The 21,265-nt window shown below is 36.4% G+C and overlaps 3 protein-coding genes across 4 annotated transcripts in view; all 3 read right to left on the bottom strand.

Annotated features, from left to right (window-relative positions):
* On the bottom strand, positions 3,064-13,480 carry LOC109358405 (probable pre-mRNA-splicing factor ATP-dependent RNA helicase DEAH5). Of its 2 annotated transcripts, XM_019602608.1 has the most exons (4): positions 10,132-13,480; positions 9,078-9,503; positions 8,099-8,102; positions 3,064-3,078 (listed from the first exon to the last, which is right to left on the bottom strand). In XM_019602608.1, exons 1-2 carry the CDS (start codon positions 13,365-13,367, stop codon positions 9,110-9,112), a joined length of 3,630 nt encoding a protein of 1,209 aa, XP_019458153.1. In that variant the 5' UTR covers positions 13,368-13,480; the 3' UTR covers positions 3,064-3,078; positions 8,099-8,102; positions 9,078-9,109. The 2 variants fall into 2 exon arrangements, with proteins under 2 accessions (XP_019458153.1, XP_019458152.1); XM_019602607.1 differs by lacking the exons at positions 3,064-3,078; positions 8,099-8,102 and having other exon boundaries at positions 8,914-9,503.
* On the bottom strand, positions 4,471-6,157 carry LOC109358406. The gene has a single exon (XM_019602609.1). It carries the CDS (start codon positions 6,000-6,002, stop codon positions 4,749-4,751), a length of 1,254 nt encoding a protein of 417 aa, XP_019458154.1. The 5' UTR covers positions 6,003-6,157; the 3' UTR covers positions 4,471-4,748.
* The window catches only part of LOC109358624 (protein IQ-DOMAIN 32-like), a 6,258-nt gene continuing 1,567 nt past the window's right edge, over positions 16,575-21,265 (bottom strand). Inside the window, exons 3-6 of the mRNA XM_019602958.1 lie at positions 20,996-21,208; positions 19,281-19,361; positions 17,547-19,188; positions 16,575-16,927 (exon numbers count right to left, since the gene is read on the bottom strand). Of these exons, the coding sequence (XP_019458503.1) occupies positions 16,908-16,927; positions 17,547-19,188; positions 19,281-19,361; positions 20,996-21,208 (1,956 nt within the window). The 3' untranslated portion in view covers positions 16,575-16,907. The remainder of the gene's footprint in view (positions 16,928-17,546; positions 19,189-19,280; positions 19,362-20,995; positions 21,209-21,265) is intronic.

Consider the following 21,265-nt stretch of genomic DNA (forward strand, 5'->3'; position numbering starts at 1 on the left):
ACTTGTTAAAGAAGAAAAGTGATGTCTTTGAGAGTTTCAAAAGATTTAAAGCACTAGTTGAAAGGAAGAGTGAGCAAAAACTAAAAACACTCAGATCAGATGGTGGAGATGAGTATGTTTCTGCTGAGTTCAGTGACGTCTGCAGCAAGGAAGGCATTCATCATGAAATAACAGCTCCTTACACACCTCAACACAATGGTGTGGCTGAAAGGAAGAACAGAACATTGCTTAGCATGGCTAGATGTATGTTGAGGACAAAGAACTTGCCTAAGAAACTTTGGGGTGAAGCTATTGCTACTGCAGCATATATCCTAAACAGAAGTCCATCAAAAAGATTGGAGAACAAGACACCTGAGGAGGCTTGGACAGGGCAGAGACCTAGCATAAGTCATCTAAGAATCTTTGGATCACTATGCTATGGTCTTATAACTGAGATAAAAAGAAGCACGCTTGAGGATAGAGGAGAAAGATTGATCTTCTTGGGATACCATACAACTGGAGCATACAGAGTTTACAATCCTACCACTCAGAAGTTCATGATTTGTAGGAATCTAAGGTTTGATGAGAATCAAAGTTGGAATTGGAATCAAGAAGACAATGCGTCAGGAACCAAAACAGTTATGAAATTTGATGAATGCAGACTACATTCATATGAGACTGAAGTGACAATGTCTGATGGTGAGATTGCAGATGAAGAAGGTGTTCATCAACAATCAAATACAAGATTAACAAGTCAGAGAAGTAGGCAGCCATCAACTAGACTTAGAGACTTTGAAGTTTTAGAGACTTTGAAGTTTTCTCAGACTCCTTGATAACACAAGAAGGGGATTTTGTTCATATGGCTTTGATGGCAGAGATGGAACCAATTAACTTGGAAGAAGCTTTCAAACATACACATTGGATCAGTGCAATGGAAGAGGAGTTAAGGTCCATTGAAAGAAACCAAACTTGGACTCTAACAAATCTGCCAATTGGAAAGAAAGCTATTACTGTTAAATGGGTATACAAAACCAAGTTGAATCCAAAGGGTGAGGTATCCAAATACAAAGCAAGATTGGTAGCAAAAGGGTTCCTTCAAAAGCATGGATCTGATTATGATGAGGTGTTTGCACCAGTGGCTAGGATTGAGACAATTAGACTTGTGATTGCACTAGCAAGCTTCAATGGTTGGGAATGACATCAAATGGGTGTAAAGTCAGCATTCCTCAACAGACAGAGAAGTTTTTGTAACACAACCACCAGGTTTTGAGGCTCAAGGCAGAAGAGAAATGGTGTACAAGCTACATAAGGCTCTTTATGGACTCAAACAAGCTCCTAGAGCTTGGAACAAGAGACTTGATTCATTCCTGCTGCTACTTGGCTTCACAAAGTGCAGAACTGAACATGGTGTGTATGTGAAAGGTAATCACATTGAAGAATTGCTAATACTTTGTATCTATGTGGATGATCTTCTTATCACAGGGAAGGAATTGATGATGATCCAATCATTCAAGCAAGAAATGCAAGCTGAGTTTGAAATGACAGACTTGGGTGAATTGTCTTACTTTCTAGGCATTGAATTCAAGAGAACAAGCAAAGGGATTCTGATGCATCAAACTAAGTACACAAGAGATATATTGCAGAGTTTTCATATGATAAATTGCAATCCAGTAACTACACCAATTGAAACAGGAATTGGTTTGTGCCTAGAAGAACCAGATGGTGCAGTGGACAAGACTGTGTATAGGCAAATGATAGGATCCTTGAGATATGTATGCAATTCAAAGCCTGATATAGCATATAGTGTAGGATTTGTTAGCAGATTTATGGAGGCTCCTAAACAAAGTCACTTGAATGATGTAAAGAGGATCCTTAGATATCTAAAGGGAACAATAGGGTATGGCATCATGTACCCTGCTAATTCCAACAGAGGCTGCAAATCAGAAATGGTTGGTTTTTCTGATGCTGATTGGTGTGGAGACAAAACAGATAGGAAGAGCACAACTGGTTATCTCTTCTTATTAAACAATGCTCCAGTGAGTTGGTGCTCTAAGAAACAAGAAGTGGTTGCCTTGTCTTCATGTGAATCTGAATATATTGCTGCAAGTATGTGTGCCTGTCAAGCAGTATGGCTGAAAGGATTGATGGAAGAATTGAGAATGAATGCAGAAGAAAGTATGTTGATTATGATGGACAACAAGTCTGCTATTAACCTTGCTTTAAATCCAGTGGCTCATGGTAGAAGCAAGCATATAGAGACAAGGTTTCACTACATTAGAGATCAAGTTAGCAGAGGGAAGGTGAAGGTCGAATTCTGCAACACTGAAAACCAATTGGCAGATGGTTTCACCAAACCTTTGAAGAGAAGCAGGTTTGAATTGCTGAGGGAAAGGATTGGTGTTGTAAAATGAAATTAAAGCTGAATTAAGGAAGAGTGTTGTTGATAATTTCAGCTTTTGGTTTATGCATTTGGTGTTAACTTTGTATTAGTTTCCTAATTAGTCTAGTTAGTTAAGAGTTGGTTAGTTAGGAGTGCTATAAATAGAAGTCTATTGTACTTGAGTTGAGAGATTGTATTTTTTGATACTTCAAGTGAATCAATAATACAAAAGAGGTATATTTATTGAATTGTTTTTTGTTACTTTCTTCGCATCCAAGTAAACTCATAAACTTCAAACTTCTTTCTCTATTCCTACTCTCTATTCTTGTTCTGGTTTTGCTGGTGTATATATGCACTTGGTGTGCATATCAGTTGCTTGCAGAGCAAACAACAATATTTCCCCAAAACTTTCTACTCCCACTCCACACAGTCTAGAATAATTGCATGTCTCCCATGTCTCAACCACTGCAATGCTTCACCAAGCCACATTGTATTAACTCGCTGCACATTTTGGCTCTATCAGGCACCTTACCTTACCTCCACCTTCACACATATACACCTCACACGTCACTTCACTTTGCTATGAATTTCATCTCATCGAGAATGTAAAATAGGTAAGCACAAGAGAATAGAAAAAACAGTAATGGGCTCTTCCTTCTCATAGCTTCTCTCACAGGAAAAAATGTGCTTCTGAAACACCATCTTCATCATCAACTATCCTCTCATTCTTTCATTTTCACCCAACAAAGCAACTGTCAATCCTCTAAAAGCCATGGCAAGCCCAAACCGTGCGACCCCATCTCCGCTCTGCCACCACTTCGCAGTGTGGTCTCCACCATACAACACCTACCTCCGGTATAGTACGGAGATGATGCTTTTAACATACAATGCTTTGACTTCAACATTGGTTTACTAATTTTAGATTATATTCTTAATTTTTAACATATTTAAAAGTATAATTTTTTTATCACAATAGTATTCTTTATCTAATCCGGATAAGCCCTTTAACAAGGATTGGCTCACATGAATTGAAACATTTTGGTCTGAGATGCCTTAGACCAACGCTTAATAGTGCATGCAAAGGTTTTAAAATTATATCCAGCTTTTTATATCTTCTAATATAAATTTATAAAAATAAAGTTTTGAAAAATGATTTGGTTTGCTGTGATGTGGTTTATGTGGACTATGAGGAATAATCTTATCTTTTCCAATAAAAAGGTGATTTATATTCATATTTTAGATTCGATTCAAGCTAGAACTTGGAGCTGATTTTTAGCTAAAATATGTCATTCTTCCTTAATGTTTGCGAATTGATGTAGTGATCCTACTCATTGTATAAATATGTATTTCAAAAAGAAGATCAGTAACTGATCTATATGTATAAAAAAAAAAGCAATTTTTCAATTACACCTAAAATCACTCTGCAAATTAAAATCGTTTTCAGACTTGTCAGTATACGCAAATAACGGTTGATTTTACATAAACCATTTTTTTGGTTAGAAACATTTTATGGAGAAATGTTTTTATCTATAAAAATTTTGGTCTCCTTCATGGACACAAATCCGTTCAGCATGCACTGTATTATTTTTGATAAAAATACTTCAAACGCAGGCTTCAATACTTAATATCATGAATTTTTGCATAACTTGATAAAGGTATCTTCCATTACTATACATACGTTCTTGTGAGTTGAGTTATCAGAATCATGGTGTATACTGGTCAATATAGAAGATGGATGTGGAAGTAATGAACTAGAGAAACAATCAGCATTGGAATCTAATGAAGTAATGAACTAAGCAAATAATTATAATAGGTAGATTTGACATTATATATTGACTTAAAACATTAAGATATTAAATTGGTGATTCTATTATATTATCTCCACTTTTTCCGTTCTTCTGAATGTGCAACTTATTATTATCTATACTTAAAATGCTAAATTGTTAATACTTAATAGTATGCATTCAAGAAAGTAGATAAGTCAAGAATATAGATTGAAGCACATATCCTTTTAATTAAAGTACTGACTACATTAATCTTGAAATATTCAGAAACATATTGATCTATCACAGCCAAGAAAGGAAAATTGCGCATAAAATTTGACTTTATAAGTTTCAACATTGTAATTCAGTTTTCATCTTGTAACAATTTACCAATCACAAAACAGAATAAATATAAAACAGAACTTGAAATACATGATATGTCTCACCTAAAAAAGTTGGTGAATAAATGTTAAAGAAACAATTCATGCACTCATTCCACTTCTAACTACATTTGATGATGTTAGAAGCAATTCATTCACACAAATTCTGTGTGAAAGATAAATAGCAGAATGAAGAGTATTCTTACTTCTTGCTAATTGTTGTATAAGCCAATAAGCCCTTAAGCTTTAAGCTCTAGAAGGTTTCTGAAGAACAGCAGATAACACAACTTCAGATTTGCCTGACCCAACACTATCAACTTTTTCCCCCACAACCCATTTCAATTTTTTATATCCAAACTTTTCAATCAACCTTGTCAAAGCTTGTTTCTTTTCTTCATTAGCACAATAGAAGTTATCCAGCCAAAACAAACCACCAGCCCTTAAAATTCTATCAATGTCAAACATCAAAAACTCCAACTTCTCTGGCTTCCCTCCAATATCCAACGCGCTACCGGCACGAATCAAATCGAACACATTGTCATAGAATGGGAACCTATGACCTAAGCTAATGTAAAGAGGAAAAAGCCCTCTTGCAGAAATGAATTCATTGAATGGTGCATCAATATTAAGAGTGGTAGTAACTATAGTAACATTCCTATCAGCCATTGTAGCTGCAAAGGATCCAGACCCGCCACCGAGATCAAACCCTATCCTAATTCCTCCACTCCCCAATGCTAACACATCATCAACAAGAAAATCATTCTTGCTTTTAGCCTTAACAAACCTCTTATTCTCATATCCATTAACCAAATCAAAACAACCAATGCATTCTCTACTCAACTTCTTAGCATTCAAACACTCAAAACTCTTACAATTAAGACCACTCCAATTAACTGTCTTATTACTAACATTTTTCCAAAGTGAGATCGGAAAAGTTTGAAGTCCTACCTTAGGAATTGTCTTACCAAAACACCTCCTTCTTGGTAAAGGCTCACACCCTTGCAATATCAGCTTCTGTGCCACACTCCAATCATCAGGGCAAGGTCCAGAAACTTTGTAACTCATGAACTGAGACAACAAGTCTGTATTTTTCTCACAAAAGTGCCCAACAGATGAAGCCATCTCAGTGATCCCAGTTCTTGAATCTTTGCCTAGGGGGAGCTGGTGACCCTGGAGAAAGATTTTTAACTCATTTGCAATATTGGGTCTTGAAAGATCAATGCTTTCATAGCCAAGAAGCTGTTTCTCCATCTGGGCAAGTTTCTTCTGATTCACATCAATCTCTTTGAGTATGAGTGAGACATGATCTGAGATGAGAGATATGTTGTTGTTGTGAACATGGTGAAGTTGGGTTTTTGGTGAAGATGTGAAAGCATAGTAAGCAAAGAGATTGGTGGTAATAACAGAGAAGATCATGAGAATGTTAACAGCTGAAGAACATAGAGTTGCTCTTTTGAATCTAGCTGTTCCATCTCCTATTTTCAGAGAAACAGAACCCATTTGAGTATCACTGAATCTGTGAGTGATAGATTTGATTAAAGTGCAGCAAAGTGGAAGTGAATTATTGGTTTTGGAGTAACTAAGAAAAGCAGTGTTCCAAAGACAACCAAATCTAAATGGAACCTTGTCGGTTGCAACTTGTGTGTGCTAATAATAATATAAGCAGTTCCTTGCTAATGGTTCATGAGATATTAGATCTAAGGTAATGTAATTTATTTTACTGTGCAACTTTTCTACACACAGGTCAAGAGATTATTTATAACATGCAATTTTTTATGGGAAAAATATCAATTTTAAACTAAATTTAAAATTAGATGTTTTGTAGATAAGGTTTTCAAGTTTGATTAAAGAGTGTTTGACAACACTAATACTTATTTATAAGCCAATTAATAAGTGTATCTGACTAATAATAGTATAGTAAGCTTATTTGGTTAAAAAGGTGTTTTTTCATGATAAACAACCAAATAGATAAATTGGATCTAAAAAAGACACATTAATGTTTTGATTTCTTAAATATATCATTTTCCAACAAAAACTACTTTTTAGGTAATTAACAACATCCTTAAAAAACTACATATATATTCTTCTTTATGGGTGAATAGCAATAATTTTATGAATTATAAGCCATTATACTTGTCCAACATATTTTTCGTATGTTATCGTAATAATAAGGGCATATAATAACAGATAAAAACTATTACCCTCTTTGTTTAGTTCCCCCCTTAAAATAAATGACTTTCTTAGAAAAATAAAAAGATGATATATTTAAGCTCGTTTGATTAGGTTTGTTAAAACAATCATTTCGGAAGAGAGAAAAAAAGGTGTAGGAGAAGAAGTTCCTAACTCAAAATATTTTTCTTTAATTATTTTTCAAAAGTCATGAAATCCTCACGTTCAAGCATAAAAATTACCAAAATTCATTCTATTTAGCCCAGCACGCATTAATACTTGTTAGGACAATTCTATTTGCATCATAACAAGCCTTACATACATTATTTTACGATCTTTCCACCAATCATTGAAAATTACCCCACCATACATCTTCACCCTCCATCTCCTCTCATTCAAATTGTGCATGATTTGAAATTGAACAACTGCCTGGCCCTCAACGGAGCACGACAGCGCAAACACCATGTTGTCACCACCAATCGCTAGCAATGTATGCTAAAATTGATAGGTTGTCCAAAATTGATCGGGTGCATGTAAATGGTAGCCATAGTTCACACTACTTCACTCCCTTTGAACTACCTCATGGATGCGCAAATGGGGAATGAATATAGTCTGAAATCAAGTTTTTGGTACTAAGAGAATTTCACTAACATTCAGATGAATAGCAGAAATAAAATATCAACCAGATAACATGAGATGCTTAAAACTCCAGCATATCAAAATGAATGGTTCATCTCTAAAGGCAAGCATTTAGCTATCAGTATATGCAGAAATATTCAGAGCAGACTAGCTAAATTAGTTATAGGAAGAGTATGTCTTCTAAAAATCAAACTAGAGATTATAAAAAAACTCTGATCAACTTTTCCAAACGATAGAAATATCAAGCCAGGAATGACCTCACAAGGTTTACATGGATTAAACTCATTATGTGACTTCAAAATAAGATAAAAGCAAGTAAAAATCTGTAAGTCCCAAAGTCTGTAATTTCATTTTCAAGTTATAGTAATCAGGAAGCACATGGAATTGCGTAAGAAAAATAAAACCAAGGGCATGGGTATCTCAAAAAATTTGAGCATAAAACTTCAAATCATTACCCACAAGCAAAATGCAGAGCAGCCCAACTCCAAGATTTCAACTCATGTAGCACCTAAATAAGCACAACATGTGTTTTGCTGCAACGAAAAGGTTGAATACAGGTGCTGAAATCTTACATACTATCCACGAGACGTGGAGAAAATGGCCCGTCCAGGATCAGATATATTGGACAAAATAAGATCATTTTCAAATTTATGTCCAGGATCAGATATATTGGATGAAATAAGATCATTTTCAAATTTATGTCCATGAACATTACACGTTACAAACAAGAAATTAGCTCAAGTTGAATTCACATAAGTTCACCACATTAACAATAGAGATATGTATACGTACCTCTGCGGCTCTGCCTATGTAATCTGGTTCATCTCCAGGAAGTAAAAGCTGCTGCTGCAACTATTATGATTACAGTCTGACCAACTGAATGATACAAAGAAAACAAATAACATTTGCAAGGAATGCTAATGCAAATAATATTAAAAAATCCAATAAATGACCAACTAAAAAAATGTACAGCACAGTACAAGAGGCTCAACCAGGGTGGGATCTAGGGAGGGTATATGCATACATTCTTATAGGTTGAGAAGAGAAGAAATTGCCACAGTGGTTCGCAAATTAAATCATTTTTAGGAGGCAATAAAACTTAGTTGATAAGATAAGAACTATAGGAAAGAGAAACATAGAAAGTTTATCTGCCTAGCAGTTCTTTTTTATTTTTAAGCAGTCTATTAAGTAAACACAAAGGGAAAACACATTCAGACATATTATTGAGCATTGTACACTCATTTTTATGCTATAAATTATTATAGTCTGTGGATTCTGCCATATCAGGAATTTCACAAAAATATAAGACACAAAACACAGTAAATTAACCCACAAATCCTGCAAAAGGAAGTAAACTCAGCAACTCTTCACTTGTACCAAAATCTGGCTTTCTCACCGACGAAATATCAGTCAGAATTCAGAAACAGTGTAATACCTAAAACATCATTTCTGACTGAACTTAAATGGAAATTATTTAATGGTTGAAGTTACAGATACGATGCAAGAAAGCTAAATTGCTGCAATACTATGATGTGAAGAATTATGTACCAAATCTACTTACACACCAAAGGAAACCCTCCTGACAATCAGCAAAAAATATAACTTAACTAAAGGCCAGCTAAAAGCTAATATTGCAATAACATTAAAAAATTCTATACAATCATTTAAGGTTTCCTAGCATAAATACAGATGAAAATATGTCAAATTTGTCATTGACTGAGACAACTTAACTTTTAAACAAAAATGCAATATAACTGCATCCAAGACATTGCACTAAGAGGACGCCAATAAATTACATATCATGCACGACGTTTACTCAAACGCCATGAGTTTGGCTCGTGGTATCTATCATAAAGTGGTTCTATACGCTCTTGACGTTTTCGCTTGCTCATCTTTGTAGGATCTGCCACTTTGAAGAACCTAGGAGCCAATTCAACAAGCCATTTGGGATCTATGGCAGTAACCTCGCGCATGTATTCCTTAGTAGTCATCACAAGCTCATGGTAGATGATCCAGTCTGGCTGTCTCTGGAACAAAGCAGAACTTGGATGGATATATACAGGCTGGTTCTCAACGAGAGTTCTGTAACCTTCCTGGGGGTCTTTTCTTCCTGCATGGAAAAAGAATCCTGCAGTGATAGCCTTCCTGATCTTGGTGAAATTTTTCCCCGCGCTTAGAACATCCAATTTGTACCTGAATATCAGTGATAGTGATTTAGAATACAATTGAATATAACAAACAAGAACAATAACCAAAGCTTGTTCCCACTAGATTAGAAGACACCATTGTATTGTACGATAAATCATGTCTTTAAAAAGTCCATTTAGCTCTGTACTTCATAATAGAATTCCCCTATATGATTTTTCTCAGGTCTTCCTCTGCCTCTAACTATTGGGCTATCCTCCAGCTGATCTATTCTTCTTAGTTCTTACCAAGGCATGTAAAGGTCTTACTTTCACATGGTCAAACTGCTTAGACGAGACACTACCATCATATGTCAAACAATCTAACCAGTAAAATAATAATGCAGAGACTAATGATGTCAATGCAATAACTACAAGTCATAGCAAAATGTTGGTTACAAAAATGGAAACAAGAAGTTCAAAGGCAAAATACCTAAAGAGAATAATCTATATTTTAATGCTTTCAGTAGATAGAGATTTTAATTTCAGAAATAACTACTTTTTAAAAAAAAAGTGGGAACCTCAACAATTTTGTTTAAACTAAATACATAAAACTGAGAACATAAATGTAGAACACAGGAAAAAAGTCCAAAGCATAACAAACATTTAGAAGGATAGATAGAAGAGAGATATCATACTTATCCATGATGGTTAGAAGTTGTTTCCTGACATCCTGTGCTCTTCTCAATGACCGAGACTGAACAAAGTTCTCAAAACACCAGGGTCCAGAAAAATTCTTAGCTTTCCAAGCCTCATAAACAGCGAGCAGCGTAAGATGGTCACCCTCAGGCTGGAAAAATTTTGCCCTCTTCTGATCTGCTTGAGCTTGCTTTTCCCTAGGCCTGTAAAAAATATTGCCAGTCTGGATCATGGCGACTATGGTCAAAATCTCATCACTGCATCCAAGGTCCACACTGGCAAGAAGCATCTTGGACAATGGTGGATCCATAGGAAATTCTGCCATCTTCCTCCCCAATTTGGTTAAAAGGCCTTCTTCATCCAACGCTCCAAGACTGTAAAGTTGTTCCATGGCAGAAATAAGAGCTTGAGGTGACGGTGGATCCATAAAATCAAAAGACAGAAGATCATTTATCCCCATAGCTTTCATATTAAGAGTAGTTGTCCCAAGATTTATCCTCTGAATCTCTGGAATCGAAGTAGGAGACATTTCATTCCTATATGCACTTTCGGTATAGAGGCGATAACATTTCCCAGGTCCAGTACGCCCTGCTCGTCCAGCTCTTTGTTTAGCTGATGCTTGTGAAATTGGAGTTATCACCAAAGAATCAAGACCTTGCTTTGGGTTATAAACATTTTGCTTGGCAAATCCCGGATCAATGACATAAAATATCCCATCAATAGTCAAAGAAGCCTCAGCTATGTTAGTAGCCACAACCACCTTCCTCTTCCCTGGAGGAGCAGGGTCAAATATCCTTGATTGCATTTCACTAGGAAGGGCACTATAAACAGGCAAAATGATCAGCTCTGGGACATTCTTACCTAACCCCTTCATTCTCTCATAGAGAGACTGGCAAGAAAAATCAATCTCCTCTTGACCAGTCAAGAAGAGAAGAATGTCTCCTTCAGGTTCTGTCAAGTGGATCTGCAGGACAGTGATTAAAGATGCATCTAAGTAATCACTTTCTGGTTGTTTAGTGTAAAGAATCTCCACAGGAAAAGTTCTCCCTGGAATTGTAAAAATGTTACAGTTAAAGAAATATCCTGAGAATTTCTCAGCATCCAGTGTCGCCGATGTGACAATCAATCGCAATTCAGGTCTACGCTTGACTAGCTGCTTCAGAAGCCCAAAAAGAACATCAGTGTAAATAGTCCTTTCATGGGCCTCATCAAGCATTATAATCGAATACTGTGACAGATTCTCATCAACCAATATTTCCCTGAGAAGCATACCATCTGTCATGTACTTGATTACAGTATCCGGTCCAGTGCAATCCTCAAACCGAATGGCATAACCGACTTCCTCCCCTAATCGACAACCAAACTCTTCTGCAACCCTCTTCGCAACTGACATTGCAGCCACCCTACGTGGTTGAGTACATCCAATTTTTCCTCTTGTTGTATAACCAGCTTCTGCAAGATACTGTGTGACCTGAGTAGTCTTACCCGAACCCGTTTCACCAATCACCACCAACACCTGATTGTCACGGACAGCCTGAGTTAACTCTTTTTTCAACTTGTAAATTGGCAAACTCTGTCTCTGTTCCTGAATAGAAAGCTTTGACCGTTGCCCGAAAGTAATGGTTTTCCCGTAAGCATCCTTCTTCCACTCTGGCATATCATAGGCTGATAAACCAACACCCCTAAGTTCCTGGGCAAGATGCCTTTCACCGGACTCTGGCATAGGGTCTTCCCAAGGACGATTAAGATCCTTTGGAATTGAATCAAGCATAGTGCGCTGTTGTTGTTCTCGTACCTCTCTACGCTCCTTTATAAGTGCAGACTGGAGCGCAGCAGCACGACCCAAAGAACCTTCTGGATTCTTAAAAATCTTAACAGGAGACATATCCATGGAATATCGGCTCTGCCCTTGCAAGAAGGCAGGCTCATCCTCATTCATCTCGATCTCAAGCTCTTCCTCAGCACCTTCCTCTTGGTATAGCATTCCATCTCCCTCGTCATCATAAGTTGGGTACTCCGAAACACTCATAACACCCGAAGCGATCAACTGTTTTGCTTCCCATATCTCTGGAGAGCTCATCCTCTTCAAAGGCCTATGGAACTTACCAACATCATCCTCTTCCACAATCCTGATGCCTGAAAGACCCGTCCTGACAACTGGCCCATCTTTCGAATCTTGTGGATTCATCCGAGAAACATCGTCATCCGAGCTCTTCTTCAATGGAAGAAGATCCCTCCCTGTATGCTGATCAACATCCCTCATCGAAAGACTCAATTTCTGACCAGAAACAGATATCACCTTCACAAAAACCTCCTGATCTCTCTTCACCACATCCTTAGCATTAGTAATCCTTCGAGTCGCAATCTGCGAAACATGCACCAAACCTTCCGTCCCTCTAAACTCATCCAACTGAACAAAGCACCCCGTATCCATAACCCTCGACACTCTCCCTTTATAAACCATATACAACTCGGGTTCACTAGAACCACCACCATGCCTCAAATCTCTACGACCTTTCCTATCACCATTCTCATCCGCATTCTCCCTTCCACGTTCATTTTCTTCATACCTATCTCTTCTATCCTTATCATATCTATCCCTTCCCCTATCCTTATCTCTATCCCTCCCCTGTCTCCTATAATCGTCCCTTCTTTCATCTTCATCAACATCTCTATCCCTTCTCCTATAATCATCCCTTCTTTCGCCTTCATCGACACCTCTGTCTCTATCCCTATTCCTATGTCTATCATCTCTTCCATACCGATCCCTGTGTCTATCCCTTTTATCTATATCTCTATAACCATGTTCTTCTTCTCGTTCTCTGTCCATTTGCCGCACTGCTTCGGTTTCGATTTCGATTTCGATTTCCTTCTGAAGCTCCTTTACGCGGTCTCTATCATCAGCAATGACCAGAGCCTTAAACTTAGTATTAGTAGTAATCGCAGAACTCTCTTTCATAGAATCTACCTTCCTAGACTTATTGTGAGGAAGAATGGCGTGAATTATGGTGAGAAGTATTCGGACGAAGTAATCGGGCATTTCAGCACCGTTCTCTTTCAGTTTTGAATCAAATTCTTCAACGTTTTCTGAAGAACGACCTAACTCGGTTATGAACTCAGCGAGGACCTTGTCGCCGGTGCCGGTGTGGGATTCCAACTCGGTACAAACCTTTGATACGAGTGATAAGTATTCTAGCTTCTTCTTCAATCCATCTTCTGGATTATCTACCGCCATATCTATGAAAACAGAATCGGAAATCCTAAATGTGTCGACGTGGATTTGTGGAATGTGACGTCAGAAAAAATTGAACCAGAGATATTATGGGGTGGACATTTTCTGGTCCTCAAACTGTGTAAGTCTATAGAGAGAACACATTATGAATTGGAAATGTTAAACTATACACCCTTTGTTGATTAGTTGAATAAAGAATAAATTATATTAGTGAAATTATACAAATCACTCTTCATCCATACATATATTCTTCTAATTTTTATACTTTCATTACACTGACCACTTTGCATGAAAAAATAAATGTAATCTTTTAAACAAAAATGTAATAAATGCAATTAAATTAAACAAAACATAGTATATTGTGAGGAAAAATTAAAATAATATACAAATCAATGTATCTTTATTATTTTTTGTTACAAAGCATCAACAATTCTAAAAAGATATTGTTTAAATCGATCTTATATTATATCGTAACGAACCAAAAATAATAAAAAAGGATCGACTCATATTATTTGGACTCGTCTCCACATTATATCATGTTTTGTTTAACTTAATTGCATTTATCACATTTTTTGTTCAAAAAATTACACTTATTTCTCATGCAGTGGTGATGAGTGGAACGAAAGTATAAAAATTATGAGAAATTTATGTGGTGTAGAAAAGTGATGGGTGATTAAAACTCAGTAAGGGTTAGTGTAATTAACTCTTGAATAAATGAAATTATTGCAAAGGCTCCTTTAAGTTTGGGAAAGGGATCCTATGCACTTGAGAGTCCAATGTTGGATAGGATGATGACATGTAGCAAAAAAATCTTTTCAACAATCATGATTTCATATTATTTTTTGAATAAAAAATAAATAAATAAAGTTTACAAAATCTCAGCCACATGTTCTAGTAATGTCTCCGGTACTGGAGAGGACTTCAACATATTTAGGTTACATGCATGGGATTCGGACGCAGGGCTTAACGTCGTCTTATGGGACAATCCACAAAACCAGTTATTTTTTTATAATCGATTTCTCTGTGCTACAGATTAATCAGTATCCTCTGCTCCTAAATTTCTTATCCACTTGTCCCAAATTAATTATATCTCACCAAATAGCATAAACATATTGTATTATATTTTTCATTTTTATTTTTAAATATATGACAAACTTTCATTGGACTGATACATAAAGAGATACAAAATATGGGACAATTGATCCCTATTCAGAGATTAAACATAGCACGTGATGGTTTGGACTTGGTTTGAGCTTTGGGGGATTGCTGCTCCCTGAGACATTTGCGTCCAGAGACTTTAAGTTTATGTGAAATATATAATGAATTGAAATTGAATATAAAAACTAATGTGTATTAATTACGAATTGTTAATCATGTATTTAGCAAGACAATCATGTAGCTTATTTGACCAAGAAATAAGTTACCTTTTAACTTTTGGTAGTTAATTATATTTAAATAATCTCTAAAGTCTAACCGGTATAGTTCCTGTATTAGGTTTAACCGGTTTAAACGGTTAAACCGTCCGGTCTGACCGGGTGATTTCGTACATAATTAATAATTTTTATTTATAAATATATAGTTTATATAAATGTAAAACTTTATATAATTAATAATTATGTATAATTATATGAAATAATACCTCTTTATCTTTTTTTGGATTTTTTTGGACCGTAGTAAAACAAAATATTAGAACATTGTCCCATTTTTTAAGTGAGCCGTCCGGTTTACTTCCCGGGTTAATCCGGTTTAACCGGGTTTAACATGGTCGGACCGGATTTTTTCCGGTTCAAAGCGGTCCAACTCTCATTCAGTTAAGACGGCAAACCAGAGTTGTTTTCAAGTCCGGTCAGCGGTCAGACCGATCGGACCGTCCGGTCCGGCCAACAACACTGGTCTAAACTACTAACTTAGTAAGTATTTGATAAATTAACCCAGGTATTTTATGGGTTATACACTTTTTGCCTCCCGTAAACTTGTCAATCCAAATGTCAAGAATGGATCCTTTTAAGCAACATTTAATAGAGAAATCATCATGCATCTCAAAATGAATAAATGCTTTACATATACAAGGGTGTATATTTTAAAAAAAAAAATTGTAATCATGCCTTATTTTGCATCATGTCTTCATAGGCTAGCACTTTGCTTTTTTTTGTTGCTACATATTTTAAAAAAAATTATATGCTGAAAATTCATCAAGAGATATAAGGATCATTTTTTTGTACATGTACACCAGTGTTGTGAAACCCGAGCCGGACGTTAAACCGGCAAAGGTCCCGTATTAGGTTTAACCGGTTTAAACGGTTAAACCGTCCAGTCTGACTGAGTGATTTCGTACATAATTAATAATTTTTATTTATAAATATATAAATGTAAAACTTTATATAATTAATAATTATGTATAATTATATTAAAATAATACTTCTTTATCTTTTTTTTTGGACGTAAAACAAAATATTAGAACATTGTCCTATTTTATTTTATTTTTAAGTGAGTCGTCCGGTTTACTTCCTGAGTTAATCCGGTTTAACCAGGTTTAACATGGTCGGACCGGATTTTTTCCGTTTCAAAGCGGTCCAACTCTAGTTCGATTAAGACGTCAAACCAGAGCCGTTTTCAAGTTCGGTTAGTTGTCAGACCGTCCAGTCCGGTTCTAACAACACTGAATTGTACACTGTACTATTCTAGAATTTATACTAAGTAATCTAATAACTCTAATCCTATTCGAACTCGAAATTTCATTATGGGTGACAACACTCTTCCTACTATTCCTAAAGACTAAACTTGAGTCCATGTTGGGATTTCAAAATTATTGGGATGTTTTATGATTAGAAATCAGTATACCAAAATTGGGGAACATCATGGTGAAATTACTAACTAGATGTCAATAGGATGGTGAGTAACTAAATTTATATGAGAATAGGATTAATTTATTTTGATTTTTCCTTGTTTAGATTGTTTTAGATTCTAATCTGTGCAAGATTATCAACACAGCTTAGTGCAAACTAAGATCTCATCTGATTACTATACATATTTTTCCACAAATTTTCACAATAGAGGGAAGAACTGTACAATGAATGCAAAATAAAAGGGGTGAAATAGTTTTACTGATGTAAAAATAGTGCTGATGTAAAAAACACTTCCAGCAATGCCTATGGAAAATCTGTAGATGCTTCAAGCAAATATAGCTTTCAACAAACATGAATTGACAAATTGTCTTAAACATATAAATCCTATCCCATTGAGAAAGCTAATGATAATAACATTGAGGAGAACAACAATGTAAGAAGCATAAGCCTCACTCACTTCTATATATGTATGATCCACACAAATCCTATTGTCACAACAACATTCCACCTGAAAAAAATATATGGGGGAAGCCAAGAATACAAACAAAAAGAGTCCATAAAGTTAACAAATAAAACTTAGTGGTTGTCCTTATTAGTAAATGTAATTAGAGCTACAAATTACCAAGGTGCCACTCCATGACTCATCATCAACCATTGTAGAGGAATGTGAGCACACTTCTGCCAAGTGTCTGTCAATTCACCTCTGCCATTTTCTCTCTGAAAGAAAGAAGAAATCAAGTGATGAGTGGTACAATTCATAAAGCAAGAATTTTTTTGCCCTTCATTACTAAGTCTAGCTTTTCCTCTATGAAGTGCATGTGGGCATGTATGTGTACCCAAGGGAGTGAAGGGGGCCAAAATAAACACAAGTATTTGATACTTATATGGTAGAGAAGCATTGACATATGGAGTACGGACAAAGAATACCAGCCTAAGAAAACTAAGCAGAGTTGGAAAAACATTTCGTGCTGACAAGAAACAAAAAATTCTTGCATTAAATATCAGCTTCCAAGCTCTATTTATAAAAATATAAAGATGATCCTCCAATGGTATATGCAACATCAAATCAGTCCTTCAATGCTACATTTCTGCCATCAAATCAGTCTTTAAAATTACATCAGGTTAGTCCTTGAAGGATGAAAGGATCAATATGACGTTGTTAATAAGTAGAGAACCAATATGATATACATACATCTTTGCAGGACCATGATGGGTGTATACTCAAAATAATAAGGAAATTTCAGGAATATTAAGAGTATAAAAGCACAGCTTATTGTCACAGGACCAAAAAGAGGCATATATGGTCTTCAGAAAATAATAAATTCTTTAAAATTACCATAAAGAGCATTTACGACATTTCCCTTTGTGCCTGGAGATTCCTGCCTACCAGTTGCACCAGGTAAGGAATGTCTCTTAACATGGATATCTTGGTCACGCTCATGCAAATCAGGAGTTGATCCTGGAGAGTTATTTGCACTTAGCTTTGCCCTAGCAGATTTTGTAGCTTGCATGAAACGGGGAAGAGAACTATCATTACTTCCATTGTCTCTAGGTTCTTGATCAATGTAATCATGTTTTACTGAGCTGAAAGAATTGCGCCTCTTTCCACTCGTCTGATCTTTAGGCAACTGTTCCCTACTACCTCTTGAGCCAGAATCATGATTTGCTTTTGCAGGAGATTTGTTACCCCCGGACAGGATCCTACGTTTATGGCTGGACCCAGTCTTGCTGACTTTACTCTCTTTAGTTTTAACTGATACCTGACTTGAAGGTGTTCCTTGTGATTCGGTGATGGTCATCTGGCTTCTTTGTGAAGCTTCTGGAGATAACTTGAAATCTTGCAGAACAGACCCTGCTTGTTCTCTCAATAGGTCAGGTGCATTTTTCTCAAACTGAACAACAGGATCTTTGGAGTCCCCAGTTACCATTGAATGAACCATATCGCCGCTGACATCACCAACAACCTCCGTTTGATCCAAACCAGAGTTACTTAGGCTAGAAGTCGAAGTGGCAGAAAGAAAATTGGTCTCAATGCCGTGATCTATCTTCTTTTCAGAATTACCTACCTCTTCTAGTAGATCTTGGGCGTCATGCTCACTTTCCGCAGCCCTAGCCTCTAATCTATCAGGTGAATCAAGAGTGGAAGAAACTGATATTTCGGTACCACATTCAGAACCACCAGTTCTAGAAGCATATGGAGCAGAATTCCCAGATAAGAAGAAATCTTTTGATCTGTATGCAGTATCTGTTGCAACAGAAGAGGTGTATGCTTCTGATTCAACCTGTGCACCCTGGTTTGACAAACTGCCTGATCTACCCGAATTTGCACTAGAAGCAAGCTCTTCAAATTTTGATTGTGCCGCAATAAATGCAGTGTTACCGAACTTCCTAGCTACATCTCCAATGTTCTTTCCCTCAGTCTCGAGCTGGTCTGAGGTAAATCTTTTTGTAGATAATTTGCACTGTTCATCATCAATTTCAGGCTTCTGTGGAAGAGAACTAGGCTCTTCTGGGACACTTGCATCTGATTCCCATTCTTCATTTTGCAAAGAATCAATTTCAGTTGTGGTTACTTTAGCATCATGTGTAATCATCCTTTCAGGAGGAGCCTGTTCTGAGTTATCTTTTACCAAAGAAGATGCAAAGGAGCCAGCTTGAAAGTTGAAGTTAGTAGCATCATAGGTAGTCAACTTCTCTTCATCCATAGAAGGCAGAGATGAATACTCAACAGTGCGTTTTGAGTCAGCTGACTGAAGAAAAACTTCAGACGGAATAACTGCTCCCAATTGAGACAACGATGTGCTGCTATCTTTGGCCGCATCTGATTGTTCTGATATGGAAATTGGTTTGTTGTACTCTGCAGAATCTGATGATGAAACAGACATCCATCTCTCCAACCATTTCCAAGCAGGACCATCAGCATTAGAAGGATTGCATTTGACATGGATAGGCTTGTTTTTTGGAGTTGAATCCAACAGCTTCAATGTAAAGAAAAGAGAGGAAATATTAGTTAGTAGAAATAAACAAGGATAAGGATGTGATATTAAACAGAAGAAATGAACAACGGTACCTGACGAGCAAAACTGTTACTGAGAAGCCTCTCAATTGAAGTGTACGTCACATTTGATTTGGTCGCATCATGTTCAGTACCCTAAACCATAGTAAAATGAAACCGGCACTTAGACCAGAACTCGCAGCACATATTATTTCACAGCAATACAAACTTTACAAATGTGATAACAGATCTCCTAGGTGAAAAAATTATCATAATCCAAGGCAAGAGTTAAACCCACAACTATTAAATAAAAAAAATCAGAAAACATAGAAGTCTTCAGAGAAACAAAACCATCGAAACATTTTTGTGACTAGATGAGTTTCCAGCTTTAATATTTTTTTGTTGTGAATAAGAAGTGTGCATATCAGCTTCATACTTGAAGAACAGAAAGTTTTGTTTGTTTAATTGTTTTACAGGTCTACCTTCCACATAAAACAGCTTTGATTACTAGCCACTGCTAGAGATGAGTAACACATCTTATCTTCATGTTCTCATAACTCACTATAATAGACTTGTGTACACAGTCATGGATGGAACAATGTTTCATTTTGCTGAACATTTTAGATCGCTTACTGGACAGCATAGTTGTATAAAACAGACTGGAGCTTGACCCGGTTAGGATAGGTCAACAAGTCAGCGGTCTGACTGCAGGTTAAGCAGTTGAACCAGAAAACCTAGATAAAGAGTAAAATATTCTTTTTAATAAAAATACTATATGAAGAAGTACTTTACATAAAAATATGGTATAAAAAATACATCATATGGAAAATAGGATTCATTATGTAACCAAATTAACACTGATAAATTATCCAGGTCCAATATTCTAAAATCAAATTTGTTAAATCATAATATAAATTAGACAAGAGGGTGAGGCTCAGCACAATGGTAAGGTTGTGTGCCTTGTAACCTGGAAATCATGGCAATAGCCTTTTTGCTTACAAGGGTAAGACTATCTACCCTCCCCAGACCCACTAGGTGGGAGTGCAATGGGCTGCCCTTCATAATATAAATTAGACATTACTCTGGCAGTGACCTCTATGTTTTCAATATAAAGTATCTTTTAGCTTTAGATACGATGTTAAAATCCTATAAATTGCATTTTTTAGATTTAAAATTAAAAAGAAAAACTAGTGAACACTGAACAGGGTCAAACCGCCTGGGCAGATTGGCAGATCACCTAGGTTTTACCAGGTTGCTTAGAAAATTCATTGTGACCAAGGACCAGCCCAGAGGCCAGTTGCCCGGATCACAGGTTATCCGATCGGACCAGGTGAACTGAGCTGGGCTGTACAATTATACTGGAAGGAGACCCAACACTAAAGAGGAAAACCCACTCTTATCAACAACAACAACAACAAAAACCCCACTAAATTCTAGATTAGATTCCGGAGACTCCACTACATGTGCTCAGTTCAAGTGGATAGGAGGAGTTGGTTAGAGATCTTAGATTCATGTAATGGTAATGACTTCTCAATATTCTAAGAAATATAAAAAGATTTAAAAGCTTCAAGCAGTATTTCCATCCCTCAAGGTAAATATGTTGGGTTCTGTTCAACAAACATGTTGACATTCTCATAACTGAGTAATTATTCATGATAATACAACGCGAGCATTGTGAAATTCAACAATGAATGGTAGAATGAAGTTAGTAACTGTTAACCAAGCAACCATTTGAACTGCTTACACCAGTGAGCAAGGCATCTGCTAATCAAAAATTTAAATAACAATACCAAAGTTTTTGAGGAATCATTTTTGCCATCCTTGTGCTTTAAATGATTTCTTGAATGTGATTGCCGAGCACGGTGAACTCGCACAAGGACTTGCATTTTAACAATAGCTTGAATACAACGTAGTGTTCCTACAGCATGTCGCCTGACCAAGTGCCCGCGAACAGCAGCTTGCAACTTAACTACATTCTTACTTTTCAGAAGTTCTCTTTGAGCCTGAAAGAAACAAGAATAAGCTATATTTTTTTTTGGGGGGGGGGGGGGTTACTTTTT

This window comes from Lupinus angustifolius, chromosome LG10 (assembly GCF_001865875.1).
Source record: "Lupinus angustifolius cultivar Tanjil chromosome LG10, LupAngTanjil_v1.0, whole genome shotgun sequence".
Taxonomy (NCBI): Eukaryota; Viridiplantae; Streptophyta; class Magnoliopsida; order Fabales; family Fabaceae; genus Lupinus; species Lupinus angustifolius.

What these genes read in the sequence shown, in the direction of transcription:
- LOC109358405 (XM_019602608.1), bottom strand. Translation starts at nt 13,367, where the DNA reads ATGGCGGTAGATAATCCAGAAGATGGATTGAAGAAGAAGCTAGAATAC. An exon ending in CTTCTAACCATCATGGATAA is followed by an intron (nt 9,504 to 10,131) that starts GTATGATATCTC and finishes ACTGATATTCAG; the next exon opens with GTACAAATTGGATGTTCTAA.
- LOC109358406 (XM_019602609.1), bottom strand. Translation starts at nt 6,002, where the DNA reads ATGGGTTCTGTTTCTCTGAAAATAGGAGATGGAACAGCTAGATTCAAA.